The 21659-nt window shown below is 40.7% G+C and overlaps 2 protein-coding genes across 2 annotated transcripts in view; one reads left to right on the top strand and one right to left on the bottom strand.

Annotated features, from left to right (window-relative positions):
• The window catches only part of LOC122870258 (low affinity immunoglobulin gamma Fc region receptor III-like), a 1099642-nt gene that overhangs the window by 368560 nt on the left and 709423 nt on the right, over positions 1-21659 (bottom strand). The gene's annotated exons all lie outside the window — the stretch shown is intronic.
• Positions 1-21659, top strand: part of LOC122870118 (F-box/WD repeat-containing protein 7-like) — a 40811-nt gene that overhangs the window by 10155 nt on the left and 8997 nt on the right. The window contains 6 exon segments of the mRNA XM_044183919.1: positions 12307-12389; positions 12565-12700; positions 14388-14522; positions 15382-15505; positions 18931-19067; positions 19167-19280. Coding sequence (XP_044039854.1) covers positions 12307-12389; positions 12565-12700; positions 14388-14522; positions 15382-15505; positions 18931-19067; positions 19167-19280 — 729 coding nt within the window.

Here is a 21659-nt window from a genome sequence, read left to right as displayed (position 1 = left end):
CATAGCTATGCTAAGCCTCACAGAGCTGCTAGCATGACTGTAGACTCTTAGTCTTGATTAGAGCTGCAACGATTAGTCGGTTAATGGATTAAATAAAACCACAGCTATTCTGATAATCGATCAGAATCAGAAATACTTTATTGATCCCCGTAGGGAAACTCTTTGTTACAGCAGCTCGCCTTTACGTCAGTGCACACAGGAGAAAGTACTAGCAAACAATATAAAACAGGTCAGAAAATACATTAAGTACCAGGTGGATAAAAGTATAAGATAAGCTAAGTGTGAAGCACCAAGTGGGTTTACCGGTTGATGATGATTATACAGTATAATAATACAATGTAATAATATAAGTAATAAGTAGTGGTGCATGTACTGTCGAGTTAAGTGCAGCTTATTGAGATTATTAAGATATTGCACAGCAGTAATGGAGGTATATAATATCAATATCCATAAATAGGAAAAACTAACAGGAAAACTAAATATTGCACGGGAGTAATACACAGAATATTGCACAATTATTAAGATTAAACTGAATATCTTTAGCTTTTGGGCTGCTGGTCAGATATAAGAAGACGTCATCGGAAAAAAAGAGTCGGCAAACTAATCTGTAGTGAGAATAATCATTAGTCTTGATATTTTATATTAAGATTAGTATTATTGCAGATAAACGTCTTCTTAGAAATCAGAAAAATCGAAGAAGAAATTGACGAGCGTTAAACAAGAGTTGAGCCCCTCTTCAAACCAGTGAAAATCCCAGTATTCCCATCAATCGATCCCATCAATTATAGTAAGAAAAGCTGAGGAAGAAAGTGTGTCTCTGTTTCTTTTACTCACACACACCTTAACGCACCCTCATATACCGTGTGTGTGCGCACGAGGTCACATTCCAGCGCCGGGCAGCTTTCCAGCCCGTTAGGTCCACCGCACCGATCTTGCCGAGTCAGCGCACACACACACACACACACACACACACACACACACACACACACACACACACACACACATTCCTCGAGCTGCGGCAGCATTCCCGGAGTCTTGTGCTCGTCAGCAGGACGGAGGTTTGCGACCTTCCAGTTACAGTGCGGCCTCTTTGCGGCGGGTTCAATCCGGCCCTGAAAATTAATCGCATTCTTTACACAGTTAAACTACGACACCATGACAGAGAAGAATAACTCAGCCTTCAGTTCTCTTCTTGTCTGTACTAGTCACATTTACATCCAAGCTTTGCTCCCACACAGCGGTGTGCAAAAGTGTTCGCCCGCTTCCTGATTTCTTTATTTTTTTGCATGTTTGTCACACTTAAATGTTTCAGATCATCAAACTAATGTAAATATTAGTCAAAGATAACACAAGTGAAAACACAAAATACAGTTTTTAAATGAAGGTTGTTATTAAAGGAAAACAAAACCCAAACCTACATGGCCCTGTGTGAAATAGTGATTGCCCCCTAAACCTAATAACTGGTTGCTCCACCCTTAGCAGCAACAACTGCAATCAAGCGTTTGCGATAACTTGCAGTGAGTCTTTTACAGCGCTGAAAAGTTGAACATTTAAAGGGGGAGACAGCTGATCAATTAGTGTTTCGTAGTTTGTTAAACTGATTTTCTTTTCTTTGAGCAGAGGCAACGATACTTGGAGAGAAATGTATTACAGTTACATAACGTACGGGCGAACAAGATGCGCGTTTAATCTTTTTCTGGGTATCTTTCCTCGTGCTGCTGCTGCCTTTACGATTACATCTGACATTATTCAACTCGGACTTGTTGAAAGTAGTCAAGTTTCCATCCGAATGTTGCACAAATTTCAACAGAATTTCCAGAAAACATGCAAAAGAAAATGCGAATTAATGCTTGTTTCCATCCGCTACTGTTATGTGAATCCTCATAGAGAAAAACAGCTGGTGGAGCTAATTCTCCAGTCGGTTGCCTTTAAACCAGTGGTTCTCAAACTGGGGGGGCATAGAGCCACTGCAGGGGGGGCGGACCTAAAGTTGCATGAACATGATTCATTTGGTGACATAAACAAACAAAAGTACTGCCAACAGGCTATCTTGCTAACCTGAAACCTTTTGTTTACTTCAATCGCCCGAATTGTTAATGACTGATACAAATTACTTTTTTCGGCCTCTGAAGGGGGTGACAGAAAAAGTTTGAGAACCATCGCAGAAGAAGACGACGCAACGAGATGGCGTTATTTAAAAGGGCTCGAAGCTCAAACGATGATGAAAAACCACGTGGAAACCTTTATGGAAATACGACGTTTCTGTTAGTTTCATGTATCAACGTCTCCTCGTCGCTCCACGCAGATCCGATCTTTTCGTCTCGTCTGTGCACGTTAAAGCCACGTGCTTCACGTACATTTAGTCGCCGCGTCTGTTTCCATTGCGTTTTCCACCTCAGCCAAGCTTAAAAACATAATTTCCAGCGTTAACGTGCATAGAAATGTGGATGGAAACGCACCTTTTACATAAACGTGACTCTGGTGTTCATTCAGACATGAGACACAACGTGTAAAATGGGCTTTTCTTTCATCTGTTTCGTCTTCCTTTCCTTCCTTTGTGCCTTTTTCCGTTCCTTCCTTCCTGGTTGCGAACTCTGTTGAATCTTGATTTCTCCCCCGAGAACGATTGCAGCTACACACACACACACACACACACACACACACACACACACACACAGAGCTACTCGTTAAAATATACATGAGCGCTAAGTCCCTTACATCCCTGCAACACTCCCTGCATTCATTATTGATGAACACACACAGATCGCTCTGCAGCCCGAGTGTTTATTTGCCCCATAAAGCACCTGTTGTTTGCTGCATTGCACCTCTGTAATCTGTCCCACAGGAAACACGGCAGCTTCTGTGTTTAGATCCCGTCGGCTCGTTAGCTCGATGACCGCAGTATCTGCTCTGCTGGCCGTCGACGTCTGAGGGCTCGGTGTCTCGTAACTGTCCAAACGCGTTCAGTTCAGGCCAGAAGTCTTCATGGGTCCACTTTGTTCCTAGTAAGTGAGACTGTACCGGAACTGGGTCCATAATTAAATTCAGTCTTAGACACTGTTTCAACTGTTTCCAGTGTCTAAGCTTCGAAAAACTGTTTCACCCTTTCAGCCCCAGGCCAAGTTACTGTGTTTTTTTAGCTTACTTCCATTTATCAGCCTATCAAAGTCTATCATTAGCTTCGAATGTGGATCTTTTGCACATTTTCTTTTTCAGAATGACATCACTATTTGAAAATAATCATTTATTTTAAGGGAACTGTCGCAGTCGAGATTAGCGTTTTATTAGAACAGCGAAGGTGTCAAACATGACAAATTAACTTAATCGGGTTTTTTACGCAAATCCAAAGTAACATTTCTGACTTCGCAGGGGTCAAGGGTCAACACCTAGACTGTGGATCGTTCGCTAAAACGTCAGAGGCAGCTATTCAGTGAACTCTTCACAGCCTCGTTTTCCATTTGGGAGAATGGGACACAGCCGCAAGCGACGCTCGCATGTTGCTTGGATTCGGTAACAACGTGTGGTCACAACCGAGTGTGATAGTTCACTTTGTTGACAGCGAGATTGGCCGATCGGTTTGTTTGATCCTCTTTTCAAAATCGGACGAATAGCTGCAGTATCATTATGGTTTATATTTTCTTACACAAAAGTGAGAAAAGAAAAAATCTAATTTCAGCTCAGCTTCAGAAAAGCACTGACCAGAGTTTCTTTTTCTGTCGGTTGTTCGAAATGTGGTTGAAGCAGAAGTTTCTGCTGCTGAGCACATACAGTCATAGACACGGAGATGAAACATCTGCTGAAAATCAATCTTTCACACGTTCCTCTGATCCTCTCTCTGTCTCTTTTTATTGATTCTTCACACACTTGTAGGCTAATCCAGCTAGCTCATGCTACGCACACACACACACACTATACACACTATACACAAAGGCCACATCTGCCTCATTCTTTGAAGTGGTTTTCACTGTTTCCAGTATCCGACTGTTGTTCGTTCCAAGGATAAAACACACACACACACACACACACACACACACACACACACACACACACACACACACACACACACACACACACGAGTATGTATATTTTCCCATACATACATAAGAGGTTTTGTCAACACACACTTTAAGACGTTATTCACTTTCTGATAAGACAGAAACACACACACACACACACACACACACACACACACACACAGATTAAGTGTGGGAAAGAGTCGGCTGTTTTAATGCATAACACACACACACCAGTTTCAGGTTTTACAAGACCATCAGAGGGAGAGACTCAGTGGGTCTGCATACCAGAGAAGAAGAGGGGGGGTTAGGGAGGGCGGGTTTTAAAAGACAAAAGGGGAGGGGGGGGGGCAGAGAAAAACGGATGGAAAAGAGATGGAGGTTCGTGCTTTTTCTTAACTGTAGATATTTTTCATTTTTATATACACCTTAGCTACAAATATGAGATTATTCATGGCCGCCGCCCAGTTAGTTTCGTTTATGATCCTTTTCGGAAATTCCCTTTGCGTCTGTGGCAAGTCAGTGCAGCACGGCGCACCTGCGGAGCTGCTATAACTGCCCACATTAGTCACGTTTTACCTGAAAGAGTTCATCATCTGTGGTGTGAAGACTTAGTTTATTTATAGAGTCAATCACGCTGGACACTGGAGGAGGTTTTTTACCAGCGTCTGGCTCAAAAGTCGTTTAGGCCGCCAACAGAAACTAGTCGCACTGTTCTCCGTTTCCGTCATCGATCTCTAGTCCTTTACAAACTTAGATGGCAGATGTCACTTCGGTCTGGTTAGATGTGGTGATGCACCGTCCAGCTGCTCCAAATACTCACTGGAGCGCCAACTGTCTGTTAATCCGCTGCAGAAAATAGTCCCCAACAAATGCGCTATTTCCTCCACTTTTGAGTAACGTGATTTGATTTAATCTCTTCTAAATGTTTTATTTTAAAAGATATATAATAAGTCTGCTTTCCTACAGCACGTTTTAACTGAACTGTGTGGATAAATCGGAGGCGTAGAGGGTTGAAAAAGATGTAAATTGGAAGCAGAAAGAGGGAGATGTTGAACTCAGATTTATATATATAAATATGGAGACCGAGAGGGAGGGAGGAAGACAGAGGTGGGAATTAGTAACAGACGTAAAGGAAAGAAAAGAAAGATGGAGGAAGTGTTGCAATGGAAAGCAACGAGGACAGAGGAGAGGAGGGAATTAGAAACAGGAAGGGAGGGAAGGTTTTTAAGTGAGGACGGAAAGAGAAGTACAAGCAGGGAGGCCGAAAGACAATAAAGAGTAAAAAGATAGTAAAGGAAGTTAGGAGTGACGAAGGGGGTCTGGGGCATGATGGCGCACGGAGAGAGATTTACAGATTAACAGGTCCGGAGGTCAGAGGTCATCTGGACCCTGATGAGGCTGATTGACGGGGGAGATGGAGCCAGGGGGCGGGGTCAGAGCAGGTCGGGTGATTGACAGCTGGTGTCGAAAGGTGTGAAAGAGGCAACGCATTCACTTTTCACTGTGGTGTGTACGAGTGTTATACGTACTTTCCGAGTATGTTGGCATTTTAGTCCAAATTTGGGAGCCCTGCACCTTACATTTTAGGAATATAAACCAAAACAACCCCACAGGGACAACGTTAATGTGTTAATATTAATTGTTGACAAGAAAACAGTAATTGATAATCAATTAATTCAGTGATTTGCAAGATGAATCTGATTAGCAGGATAAGAAAACAGAAAATAATACTGAACCAACCCTGTTCCTCTAATCTTTTTTCTTTTTCCGCATATTTTTCTTGGGAACTACAGGATTAACTACTTAATTAATCATTTAAGTCCTGCGTTTAGCAAAAATATCAACCATTCTCTGATTGCAGCTTGTTAAATGTGAGATTTTGCAGGCTTTCTTAGTTTTTACATCATTGTAAATTGAACATCTTGGGGGTTTTTCCGCTGCTGGTCGGACAAAAGAAGGCATTTAAACACGTCGCTTTGGGCTCTGGGAACTTTTATAACTTTTTTTAATAGATTATTTATTTAAAAAAAAGCAAGAGATTAATTGACAATGTAAATAATTGTCATTTGCAGCCGTAACAGCCGACAAACGAGCAGAATTGTGACGATCTGCAGGAATGTTTTGTGTTTGATCAAACTCAGTACGAAACCTCTTAGAGATACCAACTTAAGTTTTATATTTGGACATAACAATGTGGATTTGGTGTGTAAATGTGAATGATAACACTCACCCAGTGTGAAGCGGTCTTACGTTTTAGGATCGGAATGCATCGTACCGAAAGGTGTTTCTGATATACAGTTTACATACACTGGGGAACAAAATGTGTGTAACACCTGTCGGTATGATACGATCCAGTACAACACCATCACAAACACCTCTCTGACTCGGCGTCAACAGAGTCTCATTACAAGCTGCACACGGATACGACTCGCTGTTGCATTGGATTACATTAGACTCCGAGTTTTATATCGCAGCTTCCTTCACACATCTCAACATGTGAAGTGAAATTTATAATTTAAATAACATGAGGGAAAAGGACAGAAGCGGTGGGTTTTGTTTCAACAGCCCGAGGCCTCCAGGTAAGGCCTTCGGAGAAAACAGGAGGAGGAGGAGGAGGCTGAACAGGTGAGAGGTGGAGGGAGGTGTTGTATGTTTTGTCTCTCCAGGCTCCGGGTGAAGGTTTGACCTCCCAAATTATCCCCCAGCACCTCCTAACGCTGCCTGATGTGTGTGTGTGCGCCTGTGGGAGTTTCAGTGTGACGACCTTAAGGTCAATCAGCCGCGAGAAAGCTGTGACCTCCAACAACCCCCTGCTGGGCGTCTGGGCGTGTTTTGTGAAAATGACTGTTTGCTTCTTGTCCGTCTGGATGATCTACTTTTTAGCCGTGTCAGCAGCGTGTCTCTAGGGATGGCAATGTGGGTCTACGAAAAAGGCTTCAAATCAGACGAGACTTTAGTATTGTTCGTCTTTACGGCCACAAACCGCAAGAATAAAACCTTTAGAAATGTACAACTTTGCTTCCCTGAAAGAGGGACACCACACTGTGCAGCTGCTGTAAACTGCATCCTTTGGGGTCAAATGTGATGTATAAAAACAGCAAAAATCAATGAAAATTAATTCAAATCAAGCAAAACTTTTGTATCTAATGCGTGTTCATCTTTACAGCTACAGACCACAAGAATACAACCTTTGAAATTTACATTTTTCGCTTCCCTACATTGTGAAAATGCAGATTATTGAGGGATATTACACAGTAAGGCCCCTGTAAGGCCACAGTATAATAAATAATAAATAAGTATCTCAACTAATAACCACAGACTCATCAGAAGTCACCATAGTAACGTTACAGAGATGCTATAGCTCCAAAAGGTTCAATAAGGTCACTGTAAATGACCTTTTACATGTCGTAGACACACTGTAAGTCCCTCTGCTAACACTATATTGTAGTGATGCCAGCAGAAATACAAATATATAAAAGTGTCACAAAGTTTATTAAAGGAATATTATAGAGATTTTACATTAAAACACGTCTTTTTTTTTTTCCTATGAAACAAATTGTTCTGGTTTTAACAGTAAACACATTTTGTTGTTCTTCAGCCCGTTGTTGTGTGCGTTTCCCCCGCGGCCTAAAGACCCGGGAAGATTAGACCAGTTACACCCATCGCACAGCTGCATAACTATTGTTTTAACTTATCTTTGCTTATTTTAAACTTCGCACTCTCACCTGTTGATGCTAAAATGCTAATTGAGAGCCACTACGTCCTCATAGCGTTGTAATATTAGAATATGGTTGCATAAGCGTGACGAGTCTTTTTACATATGTAGCAGTATATGCTTGTTATACACAGATTTTGTTCCACAACTATTTATTAATCTGCAGAAATATAAATGACATTACATTAACAAGATGTCATTTTGTACGATCGATTTAGCCAACCCTTGTCTTAAGGAACACCACGATTCTACGCCATTACCATTAGCAGTTGGCGTTAGCATGTAGCTGACGTTAGCTTTCGGTTAGGGTAGCAATAGCATGACAACAGTTATAGCATTTAACAAGCAGCATGTGTCGTTGTTTGAATGCATTTACAATAAAAACGGCCATTGAATAAAATTAACAAAATTATAATTAAATATCTGATCAAAGAATGCGTAAACTAGACGATGAAACTGAGCATTTAGTGCCAACTTGGAATCGTGGACATGCCACGTTTGATACCGAGCCACAGTTAACGACAAACAGTGGTGGAAGAAGTATTCAGATCTTTTACTTAAGTAAAAAAAAAAACTACAGTGTAAAAGTCCTGCATTCAAAATCTTACTTAAGTAAAATTACAAGAGTATCAAAATATACTTAAAGTACCAAAAGTAAAAGTACAGATTGGCGAGTCTCAGAATCATATATATTATATTTTACATTTTAATTATGCATAATGTGTACATCACTTAAATGGTAAAGGCTAGTCTTAATTACTTTATTTACGCTCTGCTTAATCTATAATAATTTATCATTATTTTGTATTGATAATCTAGATCTGCGAAGTAACTAGTAGCCAAAGCTAGTGGAGTAAAAAGTACAACGTTTGCCTCCAAAATGTGGTGGCGTAGCAGTATAAAGTAGCAGAAAAACGGAAATATTGACGTACAATTTCGAGTACTTGAGTAAAAGTACTTAGCTGCATTCCACCACTGATGACAAGCTGAAATAAAGATGGCTGTTTAACTTTAACTTTATAGAACATCTCCAACGTTCTGCGCATTGAATGCTTCAACGCGGTTCAGTGACGTCGGTCCGTTCTGGAACCCGGCGCGTCAGAAAATCAGATACATTGTCCACATGATTCTAAATCAGAATCTTCTCTCTCTCACACACACACACGCACGCACGCACGCACGCTGCACGCGGCTCCACCCCTCTCTCTCTCTCTCTCTCTCTCACGAGGCGGAGAGAGGCATGTCCCTGCGTGTTCCTGTGGAGGTCGAGCGACATCGAGCCTGAACACGGAGAGAGAGAGTCGGTCCTCTTCGGCAGCACGAGCTCAACGCGGACTGATCCCACTCTGACTGATTGATTTATACTTCTCATCGATTTAGGATGGGTTTCTGACGTCACGCCGTATGAATTCTCGGAAACTCTTCTTTTGGTTTTTCTGGATTTAATCGCTATAAATCTATTTTTAGTTGTATTTTTTTTTATATATATATATTTCTCGGTCTCCGGGAGGGTTTCACCGACCGGGGGCAGCCATGGGTTTTTACGGCACCTTGAAGCTCATCTTCTACAAAGTGAGTATTGATTTATAGGAAGGGTTGATCGATCCGCTGACGTCAGCAGCTGCGGTTTAATCTCTGTGTTTTTATTTTTAATGAAGGCTGTTGTGCAGGAATTCAAGGTTGTCAGGCTCGTTCAACACCGGGATGACAAGGCGTTTCTCCCTGACAGCCGGATGCCTCGGGAGCGCGTGCGTGTGTCGGTGTGTGCGCGCGTGCATGCATATATATGTGTGTGTGTGTATATATATATATATATATATATATATATATATATATATATATATATATATATATATATATATATATATATATGTGTGTGTGTGTGTGGACCATCATGGAACCTGGAGGAGGAGAGAGAGGCTACTAATTTTATGTCCTTTCCCTATCACTCTCTCTTTGATTTGATTATTGATTATTGATCACCCACAGCCGCTTCAGTGTAGGTGTCTGTACTTTGAGCCTCAGCAGTAATACACACAACCGGTGAGCAAGGCATTGTCAGGGGTTTGAGTCCTTGTTAAAACTGCTGTAAATTGCAGTATTTTGGTGAAATATAGTTTATCACAGGCGGATAAAACAGCAAACATCTGTGAATGAAATTAAAATGAATAAAAACTTGAGTATCTGATGCTAAAACCTTTAGAAATGTACATTTGTGCTTCCCTGAAAGAAGGACACCACACTGTGCAGCTGCTGTAAACTGCAAAGAAGAGAAAACAAGACCAGACATCTATGAAAAAGGCTTCAAATCAGACGAGACTTTAGTATTGTTCGTCTTTACGGCCACAAACCGCAAGAATAAAACCTTTAGAAATGTACAACTTTGCTTCCCTGAAAGAGGGACACCACACTGTGCAGCTGCTGTAAACTGCATCCTTTGGGGTCAAATGTGATGTATAAAAACAGCAAAAATCAATGAAAATTAATTCAAATCAAGCAAAACTTTTGCATCTAATGCGTGTTCATCTTTACAGCTACAGACCACAAGAATACAACCTTAGAAATTTACATTTTTCGCTTCCCTACATTGTGAAAATACAGATTATTGAGGGGTATTACACAGTAAGGCCCCTGTAAATAATAAATAAGTATCTCAACTAATAACCACAGACTCATCAGAAGTCACCATAGTAACGTTACAGAGATGCTATAGCTCCAAAAGGTTCAATAAGGTCACTGTAAATGACCTTTTACATGTCATAGACACACTGTAAGTCCCTCTGCTAACACTATATTGTAGTGATGCCAGCGGAAATACAAATATATAAAAGTGTCACAAAGTTTATTATAGGAATATTATAGAGATTTTACATTAAAACACATGTCTTTTTTTTTTTCCTATGAAACAAATTGTTCTGGTTTTAACAGTAAACACATTTTGTTGTTGTTCACCCTCAAGTGAAGTTTGGCTTTAATGAAATCCACACAGACGCGACATCTGTTATTAAAAGCCAGTGACATTTAAAAAAAAGTCTGAAAATGAAAAGCAGATTATGAGTTCAGGTCGGAGTTAAGAGCGGAAATCACGGGCTTATGCTGTTGATGTTGAAGCATGATCTACAGACTGAAATATCTCGCCTTGTGTTTTATTTTGTAGCACAGACTATGCAGTCGGATAACGCTGCTTCACACAAAGATGCCAAGAAGAAGAAGGACACACACACACACACACACACTGTCCTGCACATCTCAGTGTGTATGTGTGCATGTAGCGCAGCCTGTTAGCACGTGCTGCTCTATTTTAGACCAGTGCTGCACCGGCGACATTCCTCCGATTTTCTGCATTCCTGTGTTCATTCACTGAGAGACCCACAGAGAGGACAGCGATATAAGGGGGATTCAGACCTGTGGCTTGTTGCGTTTGGTGTGTTTAGGTGTTAGGTTTATCTGCGTCGCTTCGTTAACGTGGTCTTTTTCGGTCCTTTTCGACCAGAAACCCACAAACATTTGCAGGAAGTTTTCTTCCACGTGCCGTGTTAAGACGTGTAATGCCGTCTCATTTAAGCAGATAAGAAATCTGATTATCTAAATTTAGTTCCTCCATGTTAGATCCAAAACTGGTAGCTGTTGATAATCAAGACAAAATTTTAATTATGTGTTCATTTTAGCTGATTTCTGTTTAGGAAGGCAATGGCGATAAACTGCATTTTTGGGGGTCGTGTATGGTGTATGAAGCAAGTATGAAAATGTATTCAAATCACACACAACTTTAGTATCCAATGCTTGTTTATCTACATAGCTTCAAACTACAAGAATACGACCTTATACGCAGATTATAGAGGGATACTACACACTAAATCCTACCAGAATTACACATAGGTTACTGTAAAGTCAGAGTATAGCCTCGACTAATTATCATAGACTCCTCATAAGTCACCGTAGTAATGTTACAGAGATGCTTTATAGCTTAATCTTATTTTTATTCAACCCAGAAGCTCCTGTAGCATTTGCTAGCAGGAGTTAACGTTTGTCTTTATAGATTGAAGAAGTCGGTTTATGAGTTATTTTACTTACAGTTGTCTCACTACTTAAGATTTACAACAACCTGCATAGCTGCTTCGATCATCATCCACACTTGTTGACATTTTTGCGGTCATTCGTATGACACAGGAAGACGCTGTTCTCATTCTTAATCCAGTCTACAAAGCTCCAGTTGGCTCGGTTGTTTTTCCAACCGGGAAAGGAGCCACCGGTGAGCACAACGCACATATTTTAATCGCTGAAAAACATGGGAGATATGGGGCCGATTCAGAGGTCTGCAAACCCGAGTAGGCTCCAACACCTTCAGTTTCAGAAGGTGGCAGTGATCCAAATGAAGTTAGCATGCTAACAACTAGCAAGCAGTTAACACGAACGTATATGTAGGTTTAAAAATGTCTTCAGCCAATAAAGCCACGTGTAGAGTGACTAACAGAATAAATGTATTACAGAAGTCGCTATGATTTGATTACTACCTCCTACTGTCTCTCATGGTTTCTTCTTCTTTGTCTCTGTCATTGTCTTGTCAACCACCAGATGAAGAGGAAGCTGGATCATGGTCCAGACGGCCGGCCGTTCCCTTCGGGGAAGAAGCACTGCAAAGGCAATGCATACCTGAGGTAACACACATGTTATTTAGCTAACCAACAGCTAACTAGAACAACGCTACCTATAAACTGTTACTAACTACAATTTAAAGAAACGCTGCGAAAATAAAAGTAAAAACACTAGCTTGGAAATGCTAACTGGTGCAAATGCTAACATCCCTGTCTCTCTCTCTCTCTCTCTCCCCAGTCCCGCCAGTCTGGTTCAAGCCACGCCCACCACGTTCGGCGACCTGCGGCTAGCCAATGGGCATTCGGCTCAGCGGCGGCGCGTCACCTCGGGCCCGCCCCCATCTGGCCTGCAGGACTGGCTTCATACCTTCCAGGTTAGCACAGACATGTTTCTTCCATACTATTCAGTGCTAACAGTTTGCCAGACCCCTCCCCCAAACAGCGATCGTCCAATCATAACTTAGTAACCCTAACTACGCCTTCTTACAGTCTTTTGATTTCTCGACATGCTGAAACTGAATGAGAGTGTGGTGGAGGGTGGTGTCTTTTTTTGTAGCCTTTCCAAAACCAAAAACACAAGAGTGAAAGTAAATAATGGATTAAACAGTGTGTAGTTAGCAGCCCCGGCTAACTAGCTTACGACCTACAGCAGTAAACTGGCGTTACCTCCAAAGCAGGGGAGTTAACGACAGTATTCTCTAGGGATCCAGGTTACATTAGAAAAATCCTCGTTCAGGACTACAACATTGACTGCATGGGAGCCAAGATGCTAATGTGTTTAGCAGAGTTTAGGCTAACGTTAGCAGCTCTGCTCTGCTCTTTATTGGTTTTGGGGAAATTCGCACTCCAGCTGAACTCGTTACCCAAGATAAGATAAGATAAGATAAGATAAGCCTTTATTGATCCCCAGAAGGAAAATTCAGGTGGACAGACATAAGTACAGATAAATACGTAGAGAAAAGGCAAAAATAAATAATTTTTAGTATATAAAACAAAAATAAGAATATAAATAAAAATAGAAACTGTACAAGAGCAATTAAACCCAAAATTACAAGGCAGTTATGATGGCGTTACTTTTACCAAACACATTAGTTAGTCCTCATCTTAAAAGCCTTTTCTCTTGTAAAAGTGAAGCGTACTATTTGAAAAAACGAAAATTTTAAGCATAAATCAAACCTCTATGTTGCTTGTTTAAGAATGTTTCACTGCAGCTAACGTTGGCTTAATTAGCTCGATAGCTACACCAGCGGTCGTCATTTCAGCCGAAAAAAAATCAACAGTAAGCGGCTAGAAATGAGATGCTGGTTTCGTCTACTTCTGTGAAATCAAGTACTCAAATCAAGTTTAAAAAATGTCTGAATTCTGATGGTAAATCTGCCTCCGTTATCATTGTAAACTGCATTATGTGCCATGCTAGAACGGACGTTTGACAGGCATAGTAACGGTAACTAAGCGGGGCGGGGCTTTAACGAAAGGTCAGTTACATTTTTGTAACATGAAGACATTTTAGTACACAATGTACTACTTGTCCTTGCAACACTTGGTGAGCTGAAACAAGCTGCACCCAGTTAAGATTACTTGCCAACACACACACACAAACACACATTTCTTGATGCGCTGCATTTTCGGTAAAGTGTGTATGTGAATATCTTCCGCTTCCTGCACGTAAACACAGCGCGTCAGAGGAGTGCTGCCTCCGAGCTGTTCTTATGTAACTAATAAAATAACACAAGAACACACACATGCATTCAAATTAAAAACATGGATGTGTCTTTTCTAGCTTGGGGAAGAAGTTCAAACGATTTCAGAGACGTGGAAACTCTTTGAAATACACGAAACCACACGCAAAAACCACAAAATACCACAAAACATAAACACCACACACAAACGCATACAGAAAAGTAAAAAGAAACACTAAAGTATTCTTAGACACACACTCAAACACACAAAAATGTTAAATTTCTTTGTTTCGTCTTTTCTCTTCATTCCTCTTCCTCCTCCCAATCGTGTTCTTCCTCCTCATCCTCGTCCTTGCCCTCCTTGTCTCTCCCCCACCTGCAGACGTGGAGCGGTCCTGAGAGGCTATTGGCTCTGGACGAGTTGATTGACAGGTGTGAGACCAGCCAGGTGAAGCACATGATGCAGGTCATCGAGCCCCAGTTCCAGAGAGACTTCATATCCCTGCTGCCCAAAGAGGTACCCACATATACAGTTATCTCTCTGTCCTATAATGTGACCAAAACATCTGTGAATGAAATTGAAATTAATAAAAACTTGAGCATCTGATGCTAAAACCTTTAGAAATGTACATTTGTGCTTCCCTGAAAGAGGGACACCACACTGTGCAGCTGCTGTAAACTGCAAAGAAGAGAAAACAAGACCAGACATCTATGAAAAGGCTTCAAATCAGACGAGACTTTAGTATTGTTCGTCTTACGCCACAAACCGCAAGAATAAAACCTTTAGAAATGTACAACTTTGCTTCCTGAAAGAGGGACACCACACTGTGCAGCTGCTGTAAACTGCATCCTTTGGGGTCAAATGTGATGTATAAAAACAGCAAAAATCCATGAAAATTAATTCAAATCAAGCAAAACTTTTGTATCTAATGCGTGTTCATCTTTACAGCTACAGACCACAAGAATACAACCTTAGAAATTTACATTTTTCGCTTCCCTACGTTGTGAAAATACAGATTATTGAGGGGTATTACACAGTAAGGCCCCTGTAAATAATAAATAAGTATCTCAACTAATAACCACAGACTCATCAGAAGTCACCATAGTAACGTTACAGAGATGCTATAGCTGCAAAAGGTTCAATAAGGTCACTGTAAATGACCTTTTACATGTCATAGACACACTGTAAGTCCCTCTGCTAACACTATATTGTAGTGATGCCAGCGGAAATACATTTATATTTATTCACACATACAGTTATCTCTCTGTCCTAAAAATGTGACCTTTAACAGAGCAGATGTGAAAATCAGAGTGACTGCGTGAGCATGCGTGCATTGCGAGCAGCATTTTAAATGTGTGTGTGTGTGTGTTTGCAGTTAGCTCTGTACGTGCTGACCTTCCTGGCTCCCAGAGACCTGCTGCAGGCCGCTCAGACCTGCAGGTACTGGAGGATCCTGGCTGAAGACAACCTGCTGTGGAGGGAGAAGTGCCGCGAGGAAGGTAAACACTAACACACAGTAAATACACAGTCCACTGCGTACTGGTTGTTGTACTTCTGTGTATTTTGTTGTTTACTTACTTCTCTTGTCATTTCCTTTTTTAAATTTATTTTCTTTTTGGCCTTCTTTCATCTGTTTTTCCGCAAGGTATCCATAATTATGGCTAAAATTATATACGAACATCACAATTACTCAGTTAACATAATGTGAACATAGCAGGGTAAGTCTTGTGTTTTTCTTGTTGTCAACCAATCCCATGAAAAGACGAAAACCAACATCATGTTAGTCCGTCTTTCAGTACTTTTTGACTTCCTGTCTGTACCTCTCAGACCCAAGCCCATTGGTTCCTATTGAAGACGAACATTTTTATTGGACACAAACGCAGCTGTAGCTACGATTGAAGACACCGAGGTCGCTTCCTTTATAATATTTCTGTGAATTTGGTGGATTTAATGACACGAAGTTTATTTTCTACAGTTACACACACACGACATGAGTTGATTCTGATATTTGTTCGACTGAATGTCTTAAAATGTGACTTTTATTAGGCAAAAACTAACAAACAAACAAACAAAACCCGGCAGCGTAGAGAAGGTTGTGAAAGAACATTTAGTCCACAATGTAGGAAAATTTACAGCAAGTATAATTCACCAGTTAAAATTAAATGCTGTGATTTTGCTGTGAAGTTTGGTTGGTGGCAAGTCAAAACATCCTCGTTGGGTGGAGTACTGCTGGGGGAATTTGGACTCCAGTATTTGTAAAATATTGCTTACAGCCCTGGTCACAAATATATATATAGTTTAATTTTTCCTAAAACAGCTGGTCACTGTAGTTTTTGTCTAATGTTACTCAAACAGGAGGAAATTTGTCGAGGACTATTTTCAGCGGCGGATTAATCCACATTTGGTGCTCTACTGAGTATTTCTGGCAGGAGGACGGTGTGTGTGAGATTTAAATAAACCAAAATAAACTACATAAAACTTACCACATAACATACTTAATAGTTTTTGGACAGTAATGGAGCTCTGTGGCACAGAAGAATAATCAGGTTTTGGATACACAGACAATACCTGGGATTTGTTATATATTTGTTATATATCACCAGACTTATCCTTTAATTTTGTAAGCAAACTTATAATAATATAACAAACTGTGCAGGGCTGCCTCCTTTCTTTTTTTCCTCCTCCTCACGCTCTGTTGCTCTCTCTTTCATAGTGTTTTGCTTTGGCACATTTTTATGAATCTTCTCCCAAAACCTTGAAAATGACGGGAAAAAAAACGTTGTATTTCCTGTTGTTGTGGCTGTGAGAGTTCGTCATGTGGTGCCTGAGCGCTGTAGGTGTGTTTTCACAGGGGAAATATGTAAAAACAGAGCACAAATAGGATGTATATTGCTTTCTAACCTGAGTGTAACATGCAAACACAGCTACACACAGTCAGTCGGCCACTCCTTCCATTCAGCGCAATGCAGTGGCTGTGTGTGTGTGTGTGTGTGTGTGTTTCTCTCTGGGCTTTCTGCCAGTCAGCCGAGATTCACTGCCAACACTCAGCAGCCATACCAATGAGCCTACCTAGCGTTAGCACCATACCACAGCCATACTAATGAAGCCAGCGTTAACTGCAGCCCACTGGCTTCATAAATAAGGCTAATTTGTATTTGCGCTACACCCCTGCCATACCAGTGGGAACAGTGTTGGCATTAGCTAGCACTCAGTGAGAATATAAATGCAGCTAACCTGCATGAGCAGAAGAATGCCAGTTACATACTAATGAAACTGGTGTTAGCTTACAGTAAACCCCTATCAGTAAAATCACTCTACCACACCTCAGACACACCAATAAAAGTTACAGTAGCTTTGGTGGGCTAGCATTATGATGACTAAACTTATGTTAGCTCAGACTACAGTCATACCAGTGAAACTACAGTAGCTAATGTTAGCTTATACCACAGTAATTAAATCGGTGAGTCCAACCTGTAAACTATGGTTGCTATGCGTTTGCTGTTAGCTTATCTGATTTCTATGAAACTACAGCAACTGTTGTTAGCTTACATGGCAATAATAACAACATATATTAGCTTACTCTATTCTCATACCAGGGAAAATAATACAGCGATGTTAGCTTATATTACATTAGTCAAACTATTGAGTCCTGTTGGTTTCAAGTAATACACCCACTATTTTTTAGCTTAAACCAAATTTTCCAACCAAAGACTCAGTAGCTAATGTTGCTAGGTCAGTTTAATAGCGGTGGTTGCTATTAGCTTATCTGATTCTATGAGTGATTTCTATGAAACGACAGCAGTTAGTTTACTCAGCAATTACAACAGTTAACTAATGTTAGCTTATAACAAAGTAATTAAACTGTTGATTCCAACCAAAGACTTGATAGCTAATGTTACCGGAGTCGGTTTAATAGCTGTGGTTGCAGCTAGCTTAACTGACAGTTTACACTGCAGTCATTTCAATTAAACTGATGTTAGCTTACACTACTGTCATACCAGTGAAACAACGCTAGCTAATGTTAGCTTATACCAAAGTAATTAAACTGTTGATTCCAACCAAAGACTTTATAGCTAATGTTACTGTAAACTGTAGTCATTTTAATGGTTGCAGCTAGCTTATCTGATAACGATTTCTATGAGACTACAGCAACTAATGTTAGTTTACTCAGCAATTATATCAATTAAACTAATGTTAGCTTAAACTACTGTCATAGCAGTGAAACTGCAGTAGCTACTGTTAGCTCACATCACATGAATCAAGCTGTTTTCTCTCCTATTGGCTTAGAGTAAAGTTATATAACAGATACATTTTTGCTAACATTAAAGTCACCTGAGTAACAATGATAAATGCAGTCATTTTAATAGCTCAGCAGTCAGCAATACTTAACTGATAAAACTGCAGTAACTTTTGTGAGTTTACAGTGTCATATTAATAAAAGGGTAGATAATCCTAGCTTGCAGTAAAGTCAACTACAGTCATTGATTTTAGCATAAAGCATAGTAATAAATCTGATGTAGCTAATATTAGCTTACACGGCAGTATCACCAACAAAGTACAGCATCATTTTACAGTACATTCAGAACTGTCAAACTAGTTAGCTTACAGCTATACCAATGTAGCCAGTGTTAGCATTAGGTAATACGCACTTAAGGTGGAATTATGTTTTATTACCGATTAACTGATTATTTTTTTTACTTATTACTCGTGTGTACTATAAAATGTAAGCAAATTGTGAAAACTTCCCATGTTTTAATATGATTTCTTTTGTCTGACCTACAGTTCAAAAGCCAAAGTTATTCAGTTTAATATCACACTAAAACTAAGAAAAACAGAAAAGATGATGTAACCAGCGAACTTTTGCCATTTACGCTTAAGAAATTACGTAAATCATTAATCGGTTAACAAAATTGTCTCTCCACAGGCGTGTCAGAGTGTGCGTCGTCTCGTCGCAGGAAGTGCGTGCGGCCGGGCGTGGCGGTCAGTCCGTGGAAATCGGCCTACATCAGACAACACCGTATAGAGAACAACTGGAGGAAGGGGGACACACGAGAACCCATGGTACACCGCACTCTCCGTCACGCACACACCGATTCGGCTGACCAGCGTGTATCTGATATGTAAACACGGACTGAGTGCCATTAAACGTCTCTGTCTCAGGTGTTGAAAGGTCACGACGATCACGTGATCACGTGTCTCCAGTTCGGCGGCGACCTGATTGTCAGCGGCTCCGACGACAACACGCTCAAAGTCTGGTCCGCCATCACTGGCAAGGTAGGACATTTGTGCCTGTGTGTGTGTGTGTGTGTGTGTGTGTGTTTCTGTGTTTGTGTGTCAGCAGAGACAAACATATTGATTATGTAAATCATGATTTACTGCTGCTTCAGCTACACGTTTGTGTGTGTTTGGGAGCATATCGCTATATTACAGTTAAGTATTATTTTACTAGTCAGTGTGTACTATAACTATTTTGTCAAGTGGTGCTTTTATTTTGGAGTGTTGCAGAATTTAATTGTATTTGTTGTCTGTATTTCTAGAAGCAATGCTTTTATTTTGTATTGCTCACATATATTTTTAGTATTTCTACAACAACTTGTGCTTTTTTGTAGTGTTTTTTTTTTAGAAGCGAGGCTTTTACTATCAGTACAAGCAGTACTTTTATTTTTTATTATTTCCAGGTTGCAAGATGATGCTTTTCTTTGTCATATATGAAAATAGACTGAATATCTTTTGGATTTGCGACGCTTGGACGGAGAAAAGAAGACATTTTAAGAAGTCACCTTACACCGTCGGGAAATTGTAACGGACATTTTTCACCGTTTTCTGACATTTTAAAGACTAAACGACACATTTTTTTTAATCAAGAACGTGATCCAAAGTTTAATCAATGATGAAAATAATTGTTAGTTGCAGCCGTAGCATCAAATGGCGGCGTGCTGCGCGTCGCAGCCGGTGTATGTGTTGCAGTTGAAAGTCAGTGTGCTTCATGAAGGCTTCTATGTAGGTCAGCATGACCTAATAGGACACTATGAAGCTCATATGGCTGAATAGAAAAGAATGCAGTAGAATAAAATAGACCAGTAGCAGGCGGACCAGTTGCGTTAGTCAGGGTGTGCCGTTGAGATGTTATTTAAACACCGTCTGTATACACACACTGCCGCAGCCTGAGGCGGCTCTGTTTGAATCCACAAACTACGCATGTGTGTTAAAGGTGAGGAGACGGTTTACAAAAAGCCCCTCTCTAAACACAGATGTGTATTTTAGCAGTCACACGCCTTTCCTGTCTTTACTTTCATCCGGTATCACGCACACACCAGAGGTGAAATGCAGCTAAGCACATTTACTCAAGTGCTGTACTTTAGTACACATGCGAGGTACTTGTACTACACTTGAGTATTTACATGTTATGCAACTTTATACTTCTACTCTGCTGCATTTGTCTGACGGCTTTAGTTACGTTCAGATTACGGTTTTTCATCCCCTTCCTGTCCACGTATCTCCAAATTTAGTGATTTTTTTCTGATGAGCTGGAGGCTGAAGAGTTTCCTTCATGTGCTGAGAAAACTCTCCTCCTCCTGAAGCTGAATAAACTCTTTAACCCCCTCGGATCAGCTGAGAAACGCATCGTCGCAGAGCTGAAAACTGTTTCTCTCACAAAACGTCGACTTTTTAGAGATACGTGCTTCTCGCAGGACGGCGACGCTGCAAACACGTGACGATCTTATAGACCATGATGCATTGCTGCAGGTTAAACTACCCAACAGTATATAAAGCAGTTAAAATGAGCTCGACCTGAAACATCTGCAGCAGTAAAATGCAACACACACATTAACGCAGAAACATCAGATATAATAAACACTGACAGGGAAAAGTTTACAGTTTCACTCTTGTAGTGTTTTCACAGTGTGGTATTGCTACGCTGAAAGGATCTGAATACTTCTTCCACCACAGAAAAACACACACACACACACAAAAACACACACACACACAAAACACACACACACACACACACACACACACCGACTCAGCTGGTTTCGGTAGAACATTCTTGAACCAGACACACCTGCTCTCACCTACGTCCAGACCTGCCCTTTAGTGTGTGTGTTAGTGTGTGTGTGTGTGTGTGTGTGTGTGTGTGTGTGTGTTGGGAGAGTCTTGTGCTGCCTGCAGATAGAAAAACACACACCCACATCTGTAGCCTGAAGGAATGACGAGGTGTGTGTGTGTTTCCGCTCGTCCCGCTCTGTAAAAAAAATCCCAACACAATTGAATTTAAATCATCTTTATCGGCAAGACGTGATAACAGTTTTACTGTCACCCACTTGCCGATAATCACAGTAGTTTTATTTTTTTATTTTAGTTTGTCTCAGACACAGTTGCAGGGCAAAGTTTTCCTCTGTTGCCGCGGCAACCACCACCACCACCACAACACCTTCAAGGTGAAACTCGGCGGCGTGTCCTTCAAGGGGAGCTGCGAAAGTGGAACAAATATTGACACACACACACTTTTATATACACACACTTACACAGTTATACACACACACACACACACACACACACACACACGGACACACACACACACACACACACACACAGGTTGACAAAGTGTCTTTCCCAGAAGTGAATTACATTTTTAACTTAATTTGTGCTTTA

Source organism: Siniperca chuatsi, linkage group LG22 (assembly GCF_020085105.1).
Source record: "Siniperca chuatsi isolate FFG_IHB_CAS linkage group LG22, ASM2008510v1, whole genome shotgun sequence".
Classification (NCBI taxonomy): Eukaryota; Metazoa; Chordata; class Actinopteri; order Centrarchiformes; family Sinipercidae; genus Siniperca; species Siniperca chuatsi.
Note: the sequence above shows the minus strand (reverse complement) of the source record. Positions and strands in the feature narration are given on the sequence as shown.